General features: G+C 40.6%; 2 protein-coding genes across 10 annotated transcripts in view; one reads left to right on the top strand and one right to left on the bottom strand.

Annotated features, from left to right (window-relative positions):
- The window catches only part of SIDT1 (SID1 transmembrane family member 1), an 88,851-nt gene extending 71,663 nt beyond the window's left edge, over nt 1–17,188 (bottom strand). For 4 of the 5 annotated variants that reach the window (XM_082394677.1, XM_082394678.1, XM_082394679.1 and 1 more), the window contains exon 1: nt 12,842–17,188. In XM_082394677.1, coding sequence (XP_082250803.1) covers nt 12,842–13,066 — 225 coding nt within the window. In that variant the 5' untranslated portion in view covers nt 13,067–17,188. The remainder of the gene's footprint in view (nt 1–12,841) is intronic. The other variant, XM_082394681.1, reaches the window with a different exon arrangement.
- Nucleotides 1–23,575, top strand: part of SPICE1 (spindle and centriole associated protein 1) — a 176,532-nt gene that overhangs the window by 74,295 nt on the left and 78,662 nt on the right. The window lies entirely within an intron of this gene.

Genomic DNA, 23,575 nt, shown 5'->3' with positions numbered 1-23,575 from the left:
ACAGACCCGAGCCTGAGCTTGGTGGGGTTGGGAGGGGTGTATTCAAGACAGCAGATGGCTGCTGTTCTGCTTCCCTAGTGGAAGGAGCTCTATCTCCAGCAGAGACTCATGAAATGAGGAATTTCCCCAAAACATATAGGAATGGGGTTCAGATACTGGGCAGTTAAAACATGGCCAAATTCCACTACACTTGGAATGCCTTTCACATGCCACACCAAGACTATCCGACAGAACAAATGTTCTATAGAACACACTTTGGGAAATGCTGTGATATTTTTTTCACAAGAACTGAGGTCAAATCAGGTATGTCCTGAAGACCCTAACTCTCCCTAATCTGGCCATTTAATATCATAAAACTTAAGGACTGTACTACCCAATTTAGTGCTCAGTTATATCATATTTTCCTGTTTTGTAATATTTGCTAATTGTTCCATGTATTTGTTTTGTCTCTCTTTGAGGATTTTATCTGTGACATTATTTGGAGTCAAGCATGTATTTGACACTTAGTACATACAGTTTCTGTTTTCATCTGAGCGGAGGTAGTCCAGCTAAGGTTGTAGCTTTCAACAAGTCCTAAAAAACACCCCAGGATGTCAGGCAAATGGCTGTTCTTAATTCTTCAGCATTATTTCTACAGATATTCCTTTCTCTCCATTTGTTTTCTTCCTGTGGGACCCCTATTATGTTGATGTCATAATTGGGTCCACCCTCCCAATCTCTTAATTTTTCTCTTTATATCCTACATCTCTTTAGGTAGATCCTCAACACGATCTTCCCGTTCTCTAATCCGTTATTCATTCGAACGTCCAACCCATTGCTGAGGTCTTTATGTAAACAGTATTATTTTTTAAATCTGGGATTTCCCGGTTGCTTCATCTTTCATCTTTATAGCTGTAACCTGTTTCATTTGAACAACGTCCTCCTATCCACATCTCTTCCAGGATAGTCACTTTGCTTATCATGAAGTCTTATTCTTCCTGTTCATTAACTCTGCTACATCTGGTAAAGGTCATTCAGTTTGACATTTCTCACGTAACTTCCCTCTGTAGACCTGTTGTTATCTTCTCCCATGAGCTCTGATTCCCTGGGCTATCAGCTACCTGGGGTCGTAGCGTGAACTCCAGAGGGGAGGAGCTAAATGTGAGGGGAGTTCAGTGAAGAAGGAGGGACTGGAAGGGTGGAGAGCCTCTGAGTTGACCATGCCCCTTTTCACCCCCCTCCAGGGGTCCAGTCTTCCCCCCCATCTAATTTTACTTCTACCTTCCCGCCCCTCGCCCCCCACTATTCCTGCTCCCTTCCTAACCTGCCGGCATCTGCCCTGTGAAGGGGCCTGTGGGAAAGCAGGGACTGCTCAGGGTCAGCAGGTCAACAGGCACAGTGGTTACCCTTCTCCACGCCAGCCTCCACAGACATTATCCCGCGAGCCAGCCCGCCCTGGGTGGGTGCTGCTTGTTTCCTCCCTCCTGATGATGACGAGGCAGGGCAGGCAACAGTACACCTGGGCCAAACCGAGGGAGGCCAAAAAGCACCACAAGAAAGCTCTCCCCCAACCTATTCCCTACCCATGGCCTCGTAGACTGAGGGTGGCCACTTGCCTCTCACCCCAAGAGCTGACCATCTTCTGTCTCTCCAGGCCTCTCACAGACTTTGCATTAGCTCCTCTGTCCCACTGCCCTCCGTGGCTTGAGGCATCTCCAGCCTTGGCTCCTGGGAGAGAGCCAGGGGCCTCTGTTGGTTCACCAACCTCTTAGGTATCTGAGTCTGCTCATCTCTGTGTGTGACTCCTTTTTCCTCTTTATCTTTCCTGTCTTTTTCTCTCTATTTCCTGCTTATATTCCTTCTCTTGGGAGGGAGAAAAAATTACAAAGAGGTAAAAATAATTTATTTTATGGTTTGAGGTAGAACACAAGGATCTACTCCCTGGATTTGATTTATATGCTGAGTGATTGCACTGCAGGCATGTTTCTTCTAGAGCTATTCTGAGGCCTACTTAATTAATGCTCTAAAGATGGAAAAGCACTACAAAACTGCGATGATTGTCAGAGTTATGATCTGATGTTTATCAGCTGTTTATTTCTGTAGTGGTATTCATTGCCAGACTGGTGCCATTTATAACTTTAAATAAGTATTGGCAGGATATAAGTATTACCTAAAGAAAACTGCTTTCTAAACAAGACAAAGCCAATCATCTGCAAACATCATCCCCTTCAAAATCTTCAAAGAAAATTTCCTGAGACTAGCAGAAGCGGCCTCAGGGAAGGCCATATTTCAGAGACACAACTATTTCTAATCATGGAGTAAACACTGTGGCCGAGATGATATATATGACTTGAATTCTTCTCTGGTGCTCAGGTAAGATGTTCCTCTTTAAGTGGGCAAAGATAGCCTGCAGTAGCCCAGATTTGCTCCCTTTGGTCCCTGATCACTTATGTCTGGGTCCATGTAGCTGTCTTTCAACAAATGTCCTAGCTAGAGAACACCCCATGAAAACTTTTGGTGGGGTTGATTTGGGGGCTGCCCAGCATCCAAATGCCTTGCATGTTTTAGAGCAACTTCCTCCCCTCCACCCCACTGTGTGAGTTTTGTGGGAGGCAAGGCTGCCTGTAGACGCCATAGGGGCCAGGTACAGGACCCACGCTCGGAGAGTTGGATGCTCCCACTTGGTACTTTCAACGGTGATTAAATGATACAAAGATGAAGGAAGAGTTTAACACTCGCTGTCAATGGTGACATCAGTAGGGACCATGACAACAGGGCCCAGGGGTGACCATGTCTAATGGCAGAGGAGGTGGTAGTGCCTAGGTGAGCATCCTGGCCACAACATTCCTGCTGTGTGACTCTTGTTATAATTTCTTGCAGTGTATTCTCTCTTGGTCCCCATAGTGTGAGCTTAGGAACTCAAGTTGGGTGCTGTCCAATATCCTTCTAGTAAATTCTTTTTCTGCTTATGTTAGCCAGTTGATTTCTGTTGCCTGCAGCCAATAACCTTGCCCGACCCCACACCCTCTTTCCTTCTCTGTCTACTTCACTCATAGCCCACAGCTAACTTGAGCCTTACTGTCCACAGATCTCCCCAAACCATCTCTGCACACCCAGACTTCACTCTGTTTGCCTGTTTCCTTATCCCCTGCTTTTTATCCCTTTATTACCCAGATAAACATTGTCCTTCTCCTAGAAACCTATAATTCCTCCACTCTGGTGAAGACGGTGCAGGGAGAGAGTGGGGACGAATACAGGATTCCTTTTTTGCAAGTATTAGAGAGGATAAAATAAAACTGTGAGCATTTACATGCTAAGTTTGGGGGAGCAAAACATACGCCCCCAGTTAGACAAATTAAAATAGTTGTGAGTCGCTTCGTCCACAAAAGGGCAGTTAGATCTAAAGGGACAGAAAGAGTCAGTCATTCCTGTTTGCTATGGCTTATCTTCATAGCTATTTAGTGGGGATCCGGAAATACCAGTTCTCAGGATTAATACTGCCCTAGAGGAACATATAGGTTAACTGCTTAGGTCTCCAAGCTGCCCTATGTCTGCCGCAAAGAAGGAACCCAGCATTAATGACAATAAAGCACAAAAGAGATGAAGACTGGTCCACAGGGTGGTGGGTGCCTGTGGCTCTGTGAAACACTGAAGGAAATCTGTCACATTCACCGTTTTCCTTAGTGTCAACTCTGCTTGCCTGACTTAACACAGGCAAATGGATGCCTGGACGATCCATGGAGGAAAAACAGAAGTGAAAATCCTCTTGTTTCAACTTTCAGTAACTGTAAGGGGGTCAGACATAAAGCTCTTAAACTGTATGATCAAGCAACCTGACTGTGGAATTATGACCATGGTATTTAAACATTTTTATTGTTGTTGATAAGCATAACAGATGTGCTCTTGTGGGAGGTTTAGTAGAAATATCCTGAGGAAATGTCCTCAGGAACCTGAGTTATGTTCCTGGCTTTGCTTCAAACTAGTTATATAATTTGGACAAGTAATTTATTTTACCAGCTCAGTTTTCTCTCCTTTTAAGGGAGAGGAGATTGGGTAATTTAAAAGCTCCTTTCAGCTCTTAAGTTTAAAATACAATTACCTCTTTCTTATGGTTTTGAGGGATATTTTGTGTTTCTTTTATTGATAGAAAAAATAGAAAAAACATCGCAAATGCAAGCCCAATGACACACTTCTGTAGCTAAGCAGACTTGACAAAGAAAATCTTGTTGACGTGAAGAAAGGAAACAATGGTACGTGAAGTCAAAACACATGTATACTGATTGCCCGAATAATGTAAGCTCTTCATCCTCCACTGTTGGTATTATTAACATTCTATAGCAAAACCTTAAAAATTGGGAGGCCGGCTCTGAATCAGGAAGGAGGGAACAAAACATATCTCCTGAGATGAAGAAGAAAAATATTTTGCCAGTAGCAAAGCTTCAAACGACCAGAGAAGAGGAAGAACCTTGATGGACTGACAGTGTCCAGAGAAGACTGGAAAGACAAAAGGGATGGAAGAAGCAGAGAGACATAAGATACATAGAAAAAAGAAGCAACAAGAGAATGGTAGAGATCGGAGATGGTGGTAACAGAGGGGAAGGTTGGGAACAATGGTAAGAACAATGAGCCCCAAATAAAGAGTTGCTTCAAACTCTTTAGCCCAAGATAGGCTATAAATGTATACACACATACGCAGTACTATAATACTAAAAATATAGGGTGGCCTTTTCAACAAATGGTGCTGGAACAGCTGGATATCATATGCAAAACAAAAACAAAAACCAAACAAAAATTCTAGACAGAGACCTTACACTTTTCACAAAGACTAACCCCAAATGAATCATAAATCTAAACGTGAAATTCAAAACTATAAAACTTCCAGAAGATAATATAAGGAGAAAATCTAGGTGACCTTAGATTTTATGGCAAACTTTTAGATACAACACCAAAGGCATGATCCATGGGGAAAAATTGATAAGTGGTACTTCATTAAATTAAAAAATGTCTGCTCTATGAAAAATGCTATTAAGAGAATGAGAAGACAAGCCCATAGACAAGGAGAAAATATTTGCAAAACTTGTTTCTGATAAAGGACTGGTATCCAAAATCTACAAAGAGCACTTAAAATTCAATGACGAGGAAACAAACAATCCAATTTAAAAATGGGCAAAAGATCTGCAAAGATGCCTCACCAAAGAAGATATACAGATGGCAAATGAGCATATGAAAAGATACTCAGCTGTATATGCCATTAGGAAACTGCAAATTAAAACAATAAGATATCATTCTACACCTATCAGAATGGCTAAAATCTAAAGCACTGACAACACCAGATGCAGATGAGGATATGGAACAACAGGAACTCTCATTCATTGCTGGTGAGAGTGCAAAATGGTACAGTCATTGTGGAAGACAAGTTTGACAGTTTCTTATAAAACTAAACATACTTTTACCATATGATCTAGGAATTAAGCTCCTTGGTATATACCCAAATGAGAAGAAAACTTATGTCCACACAGAAATCTGCACCCAAATGTTTTCGGCAACTTTATTCATAATTGGCAAAAATTGGAAGCAACCATGATGTCCTTCATAGGTGAATGGATAAACAAACTATGGCATATCCAGACAATGTAATATTATTTAGTACTAAAAAGACATAAGCTATCAAGCCATGAAAAGATATGGAGGAACCTTGAAAGCATATTGCTAAGTGAAAGAGGCAAGTCTGAAAAGGCTACATGCTGTATGATTTCAACGATATGACATTCTGGAAAAGACAAAACTATAAGGAGAGTAAAAAAAAAAAATCAGTGGTTGCTAGGGTTTGAAAGAAAGGAAGAAGGGATGAATAGGTAGAGCACAGGGGATTTTTATGGAAGTGAAATTATTCTATACAATTCACCATAATGATGGATATTTGACACTATGCATTTCTCAAAACCCATAGAACTGTACAACACTAATAGTGAACCTAATGTAAACTGTGGACTTTAGTAAATAATAAAGGCCAATACAGTATCAATATAACACCAATATTTGTTCATCATTAGTGTACCACGCTAATGCAGATATTAATAATAGGGGAAACTGTGTGTGAATGGGGGAGGGTGGGGAGAGGATATATGGGAACTCTCTGCACTTTCTGCTTAATTTTTCTGTAAACCTAAAACTGCTTTGAAGAATAAAGTTTTGTTAAAAATATGTACATATAGGGGACAGTGAGGAAGCAAACAAAGTCGTAAATCTTTTGCAGCCAAGCTTAGGCAGAGGGAGAGGTGAACTTTTATCTACACTTTTAAATGTCCACAGTATCAAGTGTAAGTTCCCAGGTAGCCAAAGGATGTTTTTACTCAGGACAACATGTTACTTGATGATGTTAGATAAACTTTAATTTTGCCACCATTTTTGGAAATTAAGTATTTTATTCAAACACTTAAGAGTCTAACCAAAACATAGGTGATCTTCACTTTTAAATAACCAATACTTTCATAATTACATAGTGACGCCCCTGGCCATCCTTGGGATCAGCTTTAGAAGGCTGGGTTCAAAATAAAGTTCCTTAAAATTATGGATTGAAAACTAGCTCCTCAAAACCTTTTCAGTGGTCCAAATAGAGAGAAAATTTCCCACTTCTTGGGAGCTGTGACAGGGAAGTGGATTCCTACAGCTTTCTTATCAGGAAAGAAAACTTATATTCAACTTTCTCTGGACACATTTTTCAATATAAGACAACTTCAAGCCAGCTTTACTCTTCTTGTTAAACTCACTGAAAAATCTCCTGTTGAATCTTGAAGCAAAATTAACATCTGCATATAACTTCTTCCCAGTAGTAAAATCAATTTCTTTGGCTATTACTGTCACTTCAAATAAATTGAGGGGATGAGGGGAATAAGAATCTGAGGTAATTAATTATTACAGCAAATTAATTTTAATTAATTTTATTAATAACATTTACTATATAATTTAAATTTGCTATATAACATTCAGCTTTGCTTTTCAGGAATGGAGCACTGTCTTTTAACATGTAAATCAACTGCTTCTCCTATCTAATTTTTACACACATTCTTAGAAACATTATTGTATATAAAAACCGAAGGATCTTAGGCTGAGGACTTAATAGAATACAATGTTATTCTTATTGCTGACCTTAGGTTTTAAGCAAAATACAGGTCCTTACGTTTTGTTTTGGTTTGCATAGCCAACTAATGTACTGGAAAACCTCAAAGTTTCCATTTTCAAAATGTCCAAGAAAAGAAAAAAAAAATCAATGTTTATAATTTTTTTGTTTTTTTAGCAAAATAGAAAAGACTATGATTATATTGTCTGGCAGCCCATGATATATTTGATATCTTTCTTAGCAAATAAGCAGAAAGGATGGTGAGGCCCCAATTCCAATAGCTCATTAGATGTGCCTTTAAATCATTAACACACCATCTTGGTGTGTTGACATGAACTTCAGTCAGTTCCAGCATTAAACAATGCAGGAAGAGCTGGCTAACATACTCTGGGGTGCTGCATGGCAACGTGTAATAATGTCAACAGGGTGTGGTTACTTCTATTTGAAATGAGGAAAGACATGCTGGCACTTCTAGCAGCAAAGAGGTTTCACGGTATCTTCAAGTCCCTTGGTCTTTAAGATTCAAGCTAACAGTGAGGAATGACATAGGAGATACATCAGGTAACACATTGAAACCAAATCGGGAAAGGCAGAAAGGCTGAAAATCTCGATGAACTGTATAAGAACCTAAAACACCCTGTCAGAAGGGACCATCACAGCAGTAAAATCTACACAAAACAAAATAACAACTGAAAAACCAAACCCAACACTACAGCAAGCTTATAGACATGGCACTCAGCAAGAAACAAAAAGGAATTGAAAAACAAGTTCAGCACAAGTAGCAAAGGTAGAGGTCCATTGTACAGTTTAACATATGATTATCGGGTCAAGGCAGGCAGAAGATGGGCCCTCCATAAAATCAGACTCATAACTGGAGTAATGTCAGCCTCTAAATACCCTTATGACATGTCGATACTCTTTTTTCAGAGCCACGCAGGAAAATGTGAGAGGTGACTCTACAGACTGAATGTTTGTGTCCCCCCCATCCCCAAATTCATGTGTTGAAGCCTAATCCCCAGGGTGATAGTATTTGGAGGTAGGGCCTTTGGAAGTTAATTAGATCATGAGGTTGGAGCTCTCGTGATGAGATTAGTACCCTTATAAGAAGAGACATGAGAGAGCTGGCTTCTCTCTCTGCTCTCTGGGCCACATGAGGACACATCTGTAAGTGCTGTTTACAAGCCCGGATGCCAGCTCTCACCAGATACAAGTCTGCTGACACTTTGATCTTGAACTTCCCAGCCTCCAGAACTGTGAGAAATCAATGTTTGTTTTCTAAGGCACCCAGTATATGGTACTCTAACAGCCCGAACTGACTGAGACAGTAACCAACCACCCAGGTAATGTGCTAATGAGATGATTCTTCCCAAACAAGCACCAGTCCAGTTCAGTAAGGAGATGTGGGAGGACAGCAGAGGAGGTTTCTCTGCCTCAGATTGTAAAGAACAGGGGGAGAGTACATACGAGATGGAGAGAACTGAGGCTATTGCATCAACATTTTTAATTCTTCTAAGTAGTAATGTATACAGCTAGAAGTTACCCCTGGCATGTCCTGTTCATGAGAACTGGATAGGCTTTTTCAGTCTGGATCTGACAGGCTGGTATAACTGGTTCTAGATACTGGTTGGTATTAATAAAGCCAAGATTTGTTCCTTAGGTATAGAAAACTATATGTCATTAAAAGATAAATGCCTCAGTTTAATAAACAAAATGAAAGAAATAAGTCCAGAGAAACATTTCAAATTCAAAAATCTATGGCAAACAATGAACTCTGTTACTGAAAGCCTCGAGAAGACCTCTTTCTGGGTCATGGTTAGATTTTTATTTAAGGGCTTCTTATCACCATCTAGCTCAAATCTAAACATCTTATTATTGTCGCCACCTGTCTCTACAAGAGTATTCTCATTTCCCAATAAACCTGCTTTTATGCCCTCTGTCCCAGTCAAACCCATCCCTGACAATTTTCTCAACAAGGTGATTTCCTTCTAGTTTGGTCCCAGCCCTTGACACAATGAAACCCTATGCCCCTTGAAAGGAGTCTCCAGACACTGCCCCTCCAGGGACTGAAATGAACCACGATCTTGCCTGACCTGTACCTTCAATCGTTATTTTCATTATCCTTCCTTAAACCAGTCACTCCATTCCTTCAGTGATTTTTCTTTTAACGGCAACTTCATATTTACATTACTCTCAGCCTGGAAGGCATGTGAGACTTTTCTAGGCGCTAGCTTAGCTAATTAGCATGACACATTTGGCTAAACAGTTCTCCAAGACAGCGCTTGGTATGGAAGATGCAGTGGCTGACAGGGGAGGTTAGGAACAAAGTCTCCCACGGCAGTTTCCTCTCTGCACCAAAGCCTAAACTTAGAATAGACTTTCTCCTCCAAGCTGAAGGAAAAAGAAAGGCAAACATACCAATGGCTTGAAGAGAAAAGGAAAAAAGATTAAAACGAAAAAAATTAGTCTTTTTTTTTTCTAAACCGAATTCTGTTTTTTCCTTTTTTTTTTAAAAAAATGCACTTATCCACATTGTTTTAATTTTTCTTCCTTTGCTTACAGCATTATAATCAGTATTTGCAGACAGTGTCTTTATGAAACATCCAGTGTAATTTTATGAAACATCCAGTGTAATTTGAATGATGATTAGTCTTTTCAAAAATAAAAATCTTTAAATAAAATGTACCTAATTAAATTGAGAAAAACTTGTGTGAAGTCAAGATTTCTGGAGAGCTGCTCTCTGGAGAGCTAGATGCTACACGAAAATTAGGAAATAAAATTTATGTTCATTGGAAAAGAAATGGGAAGCATTTGAAAAATAGTTCAGGAAAGTCTTCCTTTTATAATGCTCTGTAGTGTGAATTTAATGATTTAATGTGCTACATGTCCATTAGTGCCAATATAAACACTGTTATATGTATTTCATTCAATATTTTTCAGTTTTCCAATTAAGAATACACCTGTGTCTAAACCAAATTCTTAGTTGCACTGAAGACAGGTAGATGGGAAATGACGTGTGCAGGGGAGAGAGCCCTGACCAAGACTTTGCTCAGGTTAAAGGAAGAAGGTTCTGCTCTTGGGCTCATAGCTCTTTATTTAGCAGAGTTCTTTAGTGAGTTTGGGGTTGGTCATGGAGGCAAAACTGCTTGATGTGAGAGAATAACAAAAATTTAGAGACTGAGAGGCCAGCATTTGGGGTGAGGGGTGGCCAAGAAGATGGTGACAAGCCAGGGCCTGAAAAATAGTGCCACCATCCTGATATTTCTCCTGGTGGAGGAATAGCTGGTAAATTGTTATGACAGTGTCGCTTAGATTTCTGGTTTAGTCTATCACCTACTCCGTGCTTTTCTGCAATTCCCTTATGTTACTCCAAACCTTCAGTAAAATTCTGCTATATCCAACAGGATTGTGTTCATGGTATTAGAAGGAGGGGGCGCTGGTCTCCAACATGAGGCAAAAGGGACCAAGAAGAGAGGAGGCCATCAAGAGAAACAGAATAATGGTTTGGATGGGTAGGTCAGAACAATTCCATTTCTGGAGAAAGCAACTGGAATACAGGACTGGAGGGAGAGAAGGGCAATTTTCCAAAGTAAATTGATTGAGGATTCCACTGTCTTATTTGCACATTAAAGAGAAGTTTCAGAAGGCTATAAGATTTGAGGACATCTGGTTCATATTATTGCATACTGGCATTAAAATAATTAAAACACTTGAGTTTTCTGCTAGTCCTAAGGTTTCCAACTCTATTTCTCAGACTAGTAAAATTTAGGGACTGTCAGCTTTTTATTGTATTATGCAAAGATATTTTAAAAACTATCACCATTGTTTCATAAAATAAAGGGCATTTTAACATACATACAGGCAAAATGGAAAGAGCATAATCTCAGAACAATTTTTAAAAACTTTGTTTTTATCTGAAATGACCTCACATTCAACCTACTAAAAAGTATATTTTATTTAGTTTTAGCTTAAAGACTCCTTAAATCTTTTTTCAACTACTTATTCATTTTTTTCAAAAACATTAGTAAACCTGTTATGTGCCAAGCACTGTGCTAGGTACTAGGGTATAGAGTGGACATAACTCTGCCCCCATCCTCAATATCTCACGGTTTTCTGGGAAAGTCAAGTAGGTGTCCCCAACTGCAAACAGTGCAACGTGTGCTGAGGTAGAGGAACTCACTGAATACTGTAGCCAAAAAGGTCCAAAGAACAGTAAAAAAAGCAGTCACTCTATCTCTAAGCAGCAGTGTAAGAAATACTAAAGCCTGATGTAGGGTCTTACTTTGCACACATCATTTGAGTTTCCTTACCAATGATTTAGGGGGAAACTGGCAGTACACCCCAGAGATCATGGGGTTTTTCAGACATTTATTTATTCTGAGACAATAACAGGGCTGGGAACACACTTCAAGTGCAATGTCAGCTGGTCCATACAGCACACAGAACTGGAAAAGGTGGGTTACAAGGAATGTGGGGAGTAAAAACTGCCCCCCCCCACTTGTCTACAGTGGAATGGCTCTGCACACAGCCACTCTGCTTACTTCAGGAGTACAACCTAAAGGTCAGCGAGGGACAGGACAGGGTAAGAATATGGTGACATGGTCCATGGTGTAGACCAAGCTTAGGATCTGGTGCCAGACTGGAGATGGTGCACTTGCTCAGTACACACACTTGGGAAATGTCTGGGAGTGGTGATGGGCACACTGGTCCCTCTTGGCTAAATACTACCCCAAGCTACCAAGTTTCTGAGTTTTGATCCTAAGTGAGAGTTAGGGAGGCATATCATGGTATCCCAATCATCTGGTTCTGGAATTTCCCCAGTGAGTAGGGAATGCTGGCATAGTAAGGGATACATATACATTCATACATATGTATACATATATATACACATTCATTCACATACGTTCATGGGAAGAAGATCTAGAGGCAGGTACACTGGGGAGTTTTCTCTTTTCTCTGTGCCTCCTATTAGAGGGGAAAAGCTAACTGTATGCGTTTTCTTACATTATACAATCAGAGTATATGTGTCAAAGGGGTAGTTGCTGGAACAGTCCTTTCCTTCCCTTGTCTCACCTCAATTTTTGTCAGAAATAGGTCTAGAACTTTCACTCAATTATCCATCCTTGTATAAAATCAAAACCTGGATAAATCGGCTGATGGCTGCAGTTCCAATATCTTTGGCCGGGTCTTCTGGCTTCTCTGAAGCACAAACGTGTGACAACGGTACAGAAACGCAGGCAGTGACTCTTGAACACACAGAGGTTCTGCAGCTTGGTCCGTTCTCACACATTCCCATTTTAGATTCTGAGCAGCTCTCCCTCCCCATGTGCTATGAAATAGAAGTCTGGCAGAATCATCCAAAAGAGGTGAGGTTCCTGCCCCGCAGGGGATTAGGAACAGAGGTGTGGTCCTTTCCCTCCTCAGCCTTAGAAATCGTGACCTCCCTAGAGAAGGGCCCAGCAGGGGGCCAGGACCCGCAGACGGTGCAGGGAACCAGCGCCCCTGCAAAGCCCAGAAATGCGAGAGACCAGGCCGGGAAGGCGCGAGAGGAGGCGAAGGTGTCCCCGAGGCCGGTAGCAGAGGATGCGGCAGCTTGGGCAAGGCAGTGATTGCTTTGAAGGAGAAAGGGAACGAGGGTCCCCTGGTCCCTGTGGTCTCCCGAGGTCGATTCCCCAGGGACCCAGAGCAGCGACGGGGCTCTGAGATCTGGCAAGTTCCTGGGAGCGAAGGGAGCGAGTGTCTTACCTGGCCGGGCTGGCTAGTGTAGTTGAAGGAGTAGATGTTCTCGGTGCTGAGGCTCACCACCCCGTTGTAGATGCGATCGAACTCAGCGCCCCTGGCGGGGTCGCGGGGGTCGCGGCGCCGCGCTAAGGGTTGCGCGGGGAGCCCGGGTGCTGCCGGCGGCAGAAGCCAGGGCAGCGCGCAGGGCAGCGCGCAGAGCAGCGCGCAGAGCAGCGTGCAGCCCCGCATGGTGGGCGCCGCGCCCCAGGGGAGGGGGCGAGCGAAGAGCCGGTCCTTCCAGAGCCCCTTGCGGGCCCCGGCGCCGGCTGCAGCGCAGCGCAGCGCAGGCGATGCCTGACAAGCCCTGCCGACGAGTGCTGGCAACGCGCTGGCGAAAGGCTGATCAAATATTGATGCAGCCTCCTGGGGTCTCCACGGAAGGTCACGGGGCGGAGGTAGGGGTTGCGGAGGATGGGGGGGCCGGGGGCTGCTGCTTTGCTTGCCGGCTTCTAAGTCCGTTTCCTTCCCCCTTTCTCATTTCTGAGAATCCCCCACTTACCCAGCCAGAATTTCAACCATCTCTTCCCCGTCAACCTCAAAAAAAAAAAGAAAAAAAAAAAAAAAAAAAAGAAAGACAGAAAAAGAAAAAATTGCATTGGAGACATTAAAAAGAAATATCCACTAGTCTTGAAGAATCGACCTGACCAGCCATTGAGAGGAAATTCAGTCAGTTTCAAATAAATAGGCACGTGGCTGCAAGCGAAGAAATAGAAAGCAACAGAGCCTGTCCCCAAAAGAGGGTGCACGAGTTCGCATTTCCAGACTGCTACCTGCAGAGACCTCCTGCTCGTCTGAACGACGGTTAACTCTCAATTCTCCCTTCTCTAACAGAATTCTCCCTTCTCCCTTCCCAGCCACCTGCTTTACTTTCTTATCACCTCCTAATCTCAAGGAGCCTCACGTCATCACTTTCTCTCTCCCTCGCCATACGTGTACGTATGTAAATATGTACAGTCATAAAAAATAAATAGATATGGTAAAGAAAACAATTTCGAACACCACCTTAAGTCTGGTCCCGGAAGTTGTCAAAGACGACCCAGAGCAGAGGCTCTCTGGCTTTGTGCAGAGGGCACAACTTCTGCCCCAACTTCTTGTCTACTTTACCTCTGCAGTGATTTCTTAGATTTAGCAGAATCCCCAGGATTCTGTATTGTTTTTCAGGAGAGAAACCACAGCCCCAAAGCAAAAGGAGAAACCCTTCAGGAAAAAATTAGGGGAGTCAATTGAAACAGTCGAAGAGGCAGGTAAAAGGGTGGGTTGAGAAGAGGATCCCTCGGAAGTCCTTGCAGAATATGTCACAAGTCAGGAGGACTCTTTTCTTTCGGCTTCAAGTTATTTGTAAACTAGAAAAGAATATAATTGAGTTCAACCTGAGGGAACATTAAAAAAGAAGCCACAGAGAAGGAAAAAGAACATGTTCAAAGAATTAAGATTACAGATTAAAATCCTAGCATTTACCATTCAATGGGAAGGGTTTCTCTCTTTTTTTAACCTTACTGAATTACTACAATTTATTAAAACATCAAAAACAATGAGCGCAATACATTTGGTATAAAGTTATAAGCGCACAATCAGAAAACAATGCAGATGGATGATTGAATTAGATGACTTCCTATTAGTACTTTTATTAGAATTTAATTTTTTTTCTTTTTAAAAAATGTTTTTGAAAATATATGGGCAAGAGGACAAAAATACTGATTCAAAGAAGAGTCTGGGGGTAAAGTTTAAAATAGAACTGATTGTTTTTGAGAAACATAGCATGATAATTTCATTCACAATTTGAATGATGTTAAATTGCTGTATTTAAAATGTCTATGCCTCTTTTTATAATTTAAAAAAATTTCATAAACTTGAAGTTTATGATGTCCTTTGAGATTAGCTGGCCTGGCCAGTGCAAGCACTTTCTAGAGGAGTAGGATCATGGAGTCCTACTCAAACACTAAGAGAGGTGAGGAACTGGCCCTTTCACAAGGTGACCTCTTCTTTGGGGGGCAAGTGTCTCATTATTAGAAAGATATTTCACGTTGTAAATTGAAATCTGCCTCTCTTCCACTCACTGGTGTGAGTTCTGCCGTCTGGAGCCGTAGGAATAAACTTAATCCTTCTTCCACATGACAGCCTTGTAGGGATTTGAAGGGAGCTGTGACCCTTCAAGGATTTATCCTAACTTTAAGTAATGAATTTAGAAGCAATTGGAACAGACCCTTTATCCCATAGAGCCCAAAATATTTATTTTAAAGCCATTATAGATGATATCTCTGCCAGACAATTTGAGTGTTATATTGCAAATCAGGCTATACTGTGACTGACCCCTAACTCTAGCCCAAATCCAATGAATGACATTAGGTAATTAACCTCCCCAGTATTACAAGGTTGCTGTAAGGATAAAAGGGGGGGGGGAAGAATGTATTTGAAATTGTATCAATATTAGAAAGCATAAAATGTTATACGACCAAATATTATTATATGACTATATTGTTCAATAGCTAAAATGTAAAACATGGTCCATCAGCCAGGTTTTAAAAATATCTACAATGCCAAGCTTCCACTGTGAGACACTAAACATACACACAGACAATGCGCAGTCCATGTAGGGTGACAGACGCCCGATCCACAACCTCTGCAGCAGCCAGTCCAGGAAGCCAAACCACAAGCTCTGTAGCAAACGGCCCAGAACAGTCAGGACTCGGCCAGTGACTGCCAGCTTCTCCAATTTTTGCCCCTGCTTCCAACTTAGGATCAGTCAGAGGAAGCCAAATATGTTCTACAAACCATAAAATGCGCCTGCTTCCAGCTTCTCCATGCCACCAAGATCCAATCAGAGCACTTCTGAAAACCTTCCCTTTTTTTCACTATAAAGCTTTCCTACTCCCCTGCCTTTAAGTCTCTGCCAAACACAAGTGGTGGCTTACTTTAGCATGCTCTGAATAAATAACTTCTGGTTGTTTTCCTTGGGTGGTCCTTATTTCCATAGTGTTCCTGAAGGTTCCATTGAGATGTTGTCTGTACTGCCTGTCATCATGGGCGCCAGCCTTCAACCAGGTGCAGTACCCACCGAGTACACTTATAGGCGTTGACATGGTAAGTCAGCACTGGGTCTGAACTCTGCCCTTTGCTTTGAGTTCTTTGGTTATCGAGTCTCAGTTTGATATCCCGGTTTTGTTATTGGTTCCCATTTGTTTGGCATCTCTGGTGGAGTTAGGTTATTCCTTTTTTTTTTTTTGCTCTCTTTTCTACTTCTGTTTTATGTTATGTCATCTAAAAGTGTTGTTTATCACAGAGTAGAACACAGGCATAGACCTTTTAAGCTTTTTGTTTAAGCTGGTCTCACAGACCAGTATTGTTCTCACTTGCCTGGCATTCTTTTGGACATACGTTGCTTAGCCTAGATAAGACTATCCTTGTGTTTCAATTTTTTTTTTTTTTGGTCCCCAGAGTTTGGCTTTGATCCACAGAGAGCTTCCTCTCTGGTTCTACACCTGCCTGGAGGTGTAGCGTGCTGGGTCTACATTTGGAGGCAGTTACCATCGCACTGGGGGCTCAAGACTCACGGTGCACAGCAGCACTTTCAATGGACTGTTTGTTGCCAGCTCTTATGGGGTCAGCTAAGTCTAATTCCTCTCTTCCTTCTGGAAAAACTCCTACTTCTTATATGTCGGCTCATGACAGTTCTAATTCTTGCACCTGTGTTTCAAATGGCATAACTTCCCCAAGGATGATCTGGGCCTTCAGTGGCCAGTGTGTGGAACACTGGTCTTGAACAAAATTGTTCATTTGAGAGGTGCCTTACGAAAGAAAGAGAATAAACTTCTCAGACTCAATGGGCAGCATTTTTTTTTTTACTGGTTTGCAGACACCTTGAAATGAAACTCTGTTCAAAATTGCTTCACTAGAAGATTCTTTGGTCGAAGCTAATGAACAATTTGGCAAACTTAAACAACCATCTAGACTCATTTCCATAGCAAGTCCCCCGCCTCCTTGTCTTCCAGTTGCCTTCCTGTAGCCAGGTCCCCCCATCCCGTCCCCCTTATCTCCTGCTCTCTTCCCTTCTGCCCATCCCCCTTCATATTTCTCTTGTCCAGACCTCCTACCTTTTATCAACAACTCTTCTAAAACCCTCAAACGCCAGTTGCCTCTAAGAATTCATCCCTCCCATAAGCTAGATATGCAGACAAGCATAAAATTTAAACCTTGGACCCAGGGGGAATTAAGAGCTGTAATGAAAGATTTCTGTAAACCCAAGCAACACCAGCAAATATTCATGGAAGAATTTGGAATTCTTTGGATACATATGACCCAGGGCTACCTGACCTATATCAACTTGTAAACATTGTGATCAGAACCTCAGATGCTAAATCCTGGATGGCAAAAGCTAGATTGGACTGACGCAGAAAGGGACCTACAGGATCCCTCTTTCCACAATAAACCCCAGGGTCAAAAAAAAGCCCATAAGATAGGTCAAACTCTCCTAAAAGCCACACCTGAAACATTTCCAATAAAAGTTGATTGGACTATAATGCAATCATGCAACAAACAAAAAGATGAAACTATAAGAGATTTTGGGATAAACTAGAAAATATCTTCTAACAACACTAATCTTTCTACACCAACCCCTGCCATCTTTGCTCAGCCTCTTCTTTGGAGTAAACATAGCACACAGGTAGGTATTTCAAATAACCCACAGATTCTTCTTTAACTACAATCCTTGGGTCTTTGACTGAAGAACATTCCTTCCTGCTCTGTGATACCATCCCTACAAATTTATTATGGAGAGATAACTTTGCAAATGGAACTGAAATATTAAATGCACACAAGAGGGACTATTTCTGGTTTCAGCGGACTCACCTATTCATAGTCAAGTTGCGTCTGCTCTATATAAACCTCCCTTTCTCCACTGTATTTGGTGTATACTCCAGATGAAGATCTTGACACTACCTGACGTTCTATGGGCTAAAGTTCCCATAGGAATTGACATAGGAAAAACAATTGGAATGGAATCTATTAAAGTTCTGATAGGTCCTACCAAACTCTTATCCAAACTTCCCCAAAGCCAGAAGCTAGAGCAAAGGAAAGCCTCAAATCTATGGTCCAGGGCTTCATATCCAAAGGCCTTTTCATAACCTTCACTAACCCTTGTAACATTCCTGTGCTGCCAGTAAAGAAACCAAATGGACAAGGATACTGATTTGTTCAAGATCTCAGGGACATCAATACAATTATTATCCCTTCCTTTCCGTTAGTACCTAACTGAAACACTATGCTGTCATCAGTTGTTCCCTACATCACCTGCTTCACTGCAGCAGATTATTGCTCTGCCTTTCTCAGTGTGCGTCTACACCAGGGCTGTCAATTCCTTTTTGCCTTCAACTGACTGGACAACACTCTATGTGGACAGCTAGGCTCTAGCTGCCACTGCAAAACTTGTTGACGCTTCTGTTGAATTAGTTCTGGGCTCCCTGCTTGAATTTACGGTTCCACGTGGGGTAAAGACAGAACACACAACACTCTTTTTTTTTTTTTTGAAGTTTTAAATTTTATTTTATTTATTTTTTTATACTGCAGGTTCTTATTAGTTATCCATTTTATACACATCAGTGTATACATGTCAATCACAATCGCCCAATTCATCCCACCACCACCCCCCCCCATGCCACTTTAACCCCTTGGTGTCCATACATTTGTTCTCTATATCTGTGTCTCAATTTCTGCCCTGCAAACCGGTTAATCTGTACCATTTTTCTAGGTTCCACATCTATGCGTTAATATACAATATATGTTTTTCTCTTTCTGACTTACTTCACTCTGTATGACAGTCTCTAGATCCATCCACGTCTCTACAGATGACCCAATTTCGTTCCATTTTATGGCTAATATTCCATTGTATATATGTACCACATCTTCTTTATCCATCGTCTATCGATGGGCATTTAGGTTGCTTCCATGTCCTGGCTATTGTAAATAGTGCTACAATGAACATTGGGGTGCATGTGTCTTTTTGAATTATGATCTTCTCTAGGTATATGCCCAGTAATGGGATTGCTGGGTCATATGGTAATTCTATTTTTAGTTTTTTAAGGAACCTCCATACTGTTCTCCATAGTGGTTGTATCAATTCACATTCCCACCAACAGTGCAAGAGGGTTCCCTTTTCTCCACACCCTCTCCAGCATTTGTTGTTTGTAGATTTTCTGATGATGCCCATTCTAACTGGTGTGAGGTGATACCTCATTGTAGTTTTGATTTGCATTTCTCTAATAATTAGTGATGTTGAGCAGCTTTCCATGTGCTTCTTGGCCATCTGTATGTCTTCTTTGGAGAAATGTCTATTTCGGTCTTCTGCCCATTTTTGGATTGGGTTGTTTGTTTTCTTACTATTGAGCTGCATGAGCTGTTTATATATTTTGGAGATTAATCCTTTGTCCACTGATTCGTTTGCAAATATTTTCTCCCATTCTGAGGGTTGTCTTTTCATCTTGTTTGTAGTTTTCTTTGCTGTGCAAAAACTTCTAAGTTTCATTAGGTCCCATTTGTTTATTTTTGTTTTTATTTCCATTACTCTAGGAGGTGGATCAAAAAAGATCTTGCTGTGGCTTATGTCAAAGTGTGTTCTTCCTATGTTTTCTTCTAAGAGTTTTATAGTGTCCGGTCTTACATTTAGGTCTCTAATCCATTTTGAGTTTATTTTTGTGTATGGTGTTAGGGAGTGTTCTAATTTCATTCTTTTACATGTAGCTGTCCAGTTTACCCAGCACCACTTATTGAAGAGACTGTCTTTTCTCCATTGTATATCCTTGCCTCCTTTATCGTATATTAGTTGACCATATGTGCATGGGTTTATCTCTGGGCTTTCTATCCTGTTCCATTGATCTATATTTCTGTTTTTGTGCCAGTACCATATTGTCTTGATTACTGTAGCTCTGTAGTATAGTCTGAAGTCCAGGAGCCTAATTCCTCCAGCTCCGTTTTTTTCCCTCAAGACCGCTTTGGCTATTCGGGGTCTTTTGTATCTCCATAACAATTTTAAGATTTTTTGTTCTAGTTCTGTAAAAAATGCCATTGGTAGTTTGATAGAGATTGCATTGAATCTGTAGATTGCTTTGGGTAATATAGTCATTTTCACAATATTGATTCTTCCAATCCAAGAACATGGTATATCTCTCCATCTGTTGGTATCATCTTTAATTTCTTTCATCAGTGTCTTATAGTTTTCTGCATACAGGTCTTTTGTCTCCCTAGGTAGGTTTATTCCTAGGTATTTTATTCTTTGTGTAGCAGTGGTAAATGGGAGTGTTTCCTTAATTTCTCTTTCATATTTTACATCACTAGTGTATAGGAATGCAAGAGATTTCTGTGCATTAATTTTGTATTCTGCAACTTTACCAAATTCATTGATTAGCTCTAGTAGTTTTCTGGCAGCATCTTTAGGATGTCATCCGCAAACAGTGACAGTTTTACTTCTTCTTTTCCAATTTGTATTCCTTTTATTTCTTTTTCTTCTCTGATTGCTGTGGCTAGGACTTCCAACACTATGTTGAATAATAGTCATAAGAGTGGACATCCTTGTCTTGTTCCTGATCTTAGAGGAAATGCTTTCAGTTTTTCATCTTTGAGAATGATGTTTGCTGTGGGTTTGTCACATATAACTTTTATTATGTTGAGGTAGGTTCCCTCTATGCCCACTTTCTGGAGAGTTTTTATCATATATGGGTGTTGAATTTTGTCAAAAGCTTTTTCTGCATCTATTGAGATGATCATATGGTTTTTATTCTTCAACTTGTTAATATGGTGTATCACATTGATTGATTTGCATATATTGAAGAATCCTTGCATCCCTGGGATAAATCCCACTTGATCATGGTGTATGATCCTTTTAATGTGTTGCTGGATTCTGTTTGCTAGTATTTTGTTGAGGATTTTTGCATCTATATTCATCAGTGATATTGGTCTGCAATTTTCTTTTTTTGTAATATCTTTGTCTGGCTTTGGTATCAGGGTGATGGTGGCCTCATAGAATGAGTTTGGAGTGTTTCTTCCTCTGCAATTTTTTGGAAGATTTTGAGAAGGATGGGTGTTAGCTCTTCTCTAAATGTTTGATAGAATTCACCTGTGAAGCCATCTGGTCCTGGGCTTTTGTTTGTTGGAAGATTTTTAATCACAGTTTCAATTTCATTACTTGTGATTGGTGTTCATATTTTCCATTTCTTCTGGGTTCAGTCTTGGAAGGTTATACCTTTCTAAGAATTTGTCCATTTCTTCCAGGTTGTCCATTTTATTGGCATAGAGTTGCTTGTAGTAATCTCTTAGGATGCTTTGTATTTCTGCAGTGTCTGTTGTAACTACTCCTTTTTCATTTCTAATTTTATTGATTTGAGTCCTCTCCCTCTTTTTCTGGATGAGTCTGGCTAATGGTTTATCAATTTTGTTTATCTTCTCAAAGAACCAGTTTTAGTTTTATTGATCTTTGCAATTGTTTTCTTTGTTTCTATTTCATTTATTTCTGCCCTGATCTTTATGATTTCTTTCCTTCTACTAACTTTGGGTTTTGTTTGTTCTTATTTCTCTAGCTCCTTTAGGTGTACAGTTAGATTGTTAATTTGAGATGTTTGTTGTTTCTTGAAGTAGGCTTGTATTGCTATAAACTTCCCTCTTAGAACTGCTTTTGCTGCATCCCATAGGTTTTGGATCGTTGTGTTTTCATTGCCATTTGTCTCTAGGTATTTTTTGATTTCCTCTTTGATTTCTTCAGTGATCTCTTGGTTATTTAGTAACGTATTGTTTAGCCTCCACGTGTTTGTGTTTTTTACATTTTTTCCCCTGTAATTCATTTCTAATCTCATAGTGTTGTGGTCAGAAAAGATGCTTGATATGATTTCAGTTTTCTTAAATTTACTGAGGCTTGATTTGTGATCCAAGATGTGATCTATCCTGGAGAATGTTCCGTGTGCACTTGAGAAGAAAGTGTAATCTGCTGTTTTGGATGGAATGTCCAATAAATATCAATTAAATCTATCTGGTCTATTGCGTCATTTAAAGCTTGTGTTTCCTCATTAATTTTCTGTTTGGATGATCTGTCCATTGGTGTAAGTGAGGTGTTAAAGTCCCCACTATTACTGTGTTACTGTTGATTTCTTCTTTTATAGCTGTTAGCAGTTGCCTTATGGATTGAAGTGCTCCTATGTTGGGTGCATATATATTTATAATTGTTATATCTTTTTCTTGGATTGATCCCTTGATCATTATATAGTGTCCTTCCTTGTCTCTTGTAACATTCTTTATTTTAAAGTCTATTTTATCTGATATGAATATTGCTACTCCAGCTTTCTTTCGATTTCCATTTGCATGGAATATCTTTTTCCATCCCCTCACTTTCAGTCTGCATGTGTCCCTAGGTCTGAAGTGGGTCTCTTGTAGACAGCATATATAAGGGTCTTGTTTTTGTATCCATTTGGCGAGCCTGTGTCTTTTGGTTGGAGCATTTAATCCATTCACGTTTAAGGTAATTATCGATATGTATGTTCCTATTACCATTTTCTTAATTGTTTTGGGTTTGTTTTTGTAGGTCCTTTTCTTCTCTTGTGTTTCCCACTTAGAGAAGTTCCTTTAGCATTTGTTGTAGAACTGGTTTGGTGGTGCTGAATTCTCTTAGCTTTTCTTTTCTGTAAAGCTTTTGATTTCTCCATTGACTCTGAATGAGATCCTTGCTGGGTAGAGTAATCTTCTTTGTAGGTTCTTCCCTTTCATCACTTTAAGTGTATCATGCCACTCCCTTCTGGCTTGTAGAGTTTCTGCTGAGAAATCAGCTGTTAACCTTATGGGAGTTCCCTTGTATGTTATTTGTCATTTTTCCCTTGCTGCTTTCAATAATTTTTCTTTGTCTTTAATTTTTGCCAATTTGATTACTATGTGCCTCGGCGTGTTTCTCCTTGGGTTTATCCTGCCTGGGACTCTCTGCACTTCCTGGACTTGGGTGGCTATTTCCTTTCCCATGTTAGGGAAGTTTTCGACTATAATCTCTTCAAATATTTTCTCGGGTCCTTTCTCTCTCTCTTCTCCTTTTGGGACCCCTATAATGCAAATGCTGTTGTGTTTATTGCTGTCCCCGAGGTCTCTTAGGCTGTCTTCATTTCTTTTCATTCTTCTTTATTTTGTTCCACAGCAGTGAATTCTACCATTCTGTCTTCCAGGTCACTTATCCATTCTTCTGCCTCAGTTATTCTGCTATTGATTCCTTCTACTGTAGTTTTCATTTCAGTTATTGTATGTTTCATCTCTGTTTGTTCTTTAATTCTTCTAGGTCTTTGTTAAATATTTCTTGCATCTTCTTTATCTTTGCCTCCATTGTTTTTCCGAGGTCCTGGACCATCTTCACTATCATTATTCTGAATTCTTTTTCTGGAAGGTTGCCTATCTCCACTTCATTTAGTTGTTTTTCTGGGGTTTTATCTTGTTCCTTCATCTGGTACATAGCCCTCTGCCTTTTCATCTTGTCTATCTTTCTGTGAATGTGGTTCTTGCTCCACAGGCTGCAGGATTGTAGACCTTCTTGCTTCTGCTGTCTGCCCTCTGGTAGATGAGGCTATCTAAGAGGCTTGTGCAAGTTTCCCGATGGGAGGGACTGGTGGTGGGTAGAGCTTGGTGTTGCTCTGATGGGCAGAGCTCAGTAAAACTTTAATCCACTTGTGTGCTGATGGGTGGGGC

This window comes from Balaenoptera borealis (genome assembly GCF_965194805.1).
Source record: "Balaenoptera borealis genome assembly, chromosome: 5".
NCBI lineage: Eukaryota > Metazoa > Chordata > Mammalia > Artiodactyla > Balaenopteridae > Balaenoptera > Balaenoptera borealis.
Note: the sequence above shows the minus strand (reverse complement) of the source record. Positions and strands in the feature narration are given on the sequence as shown.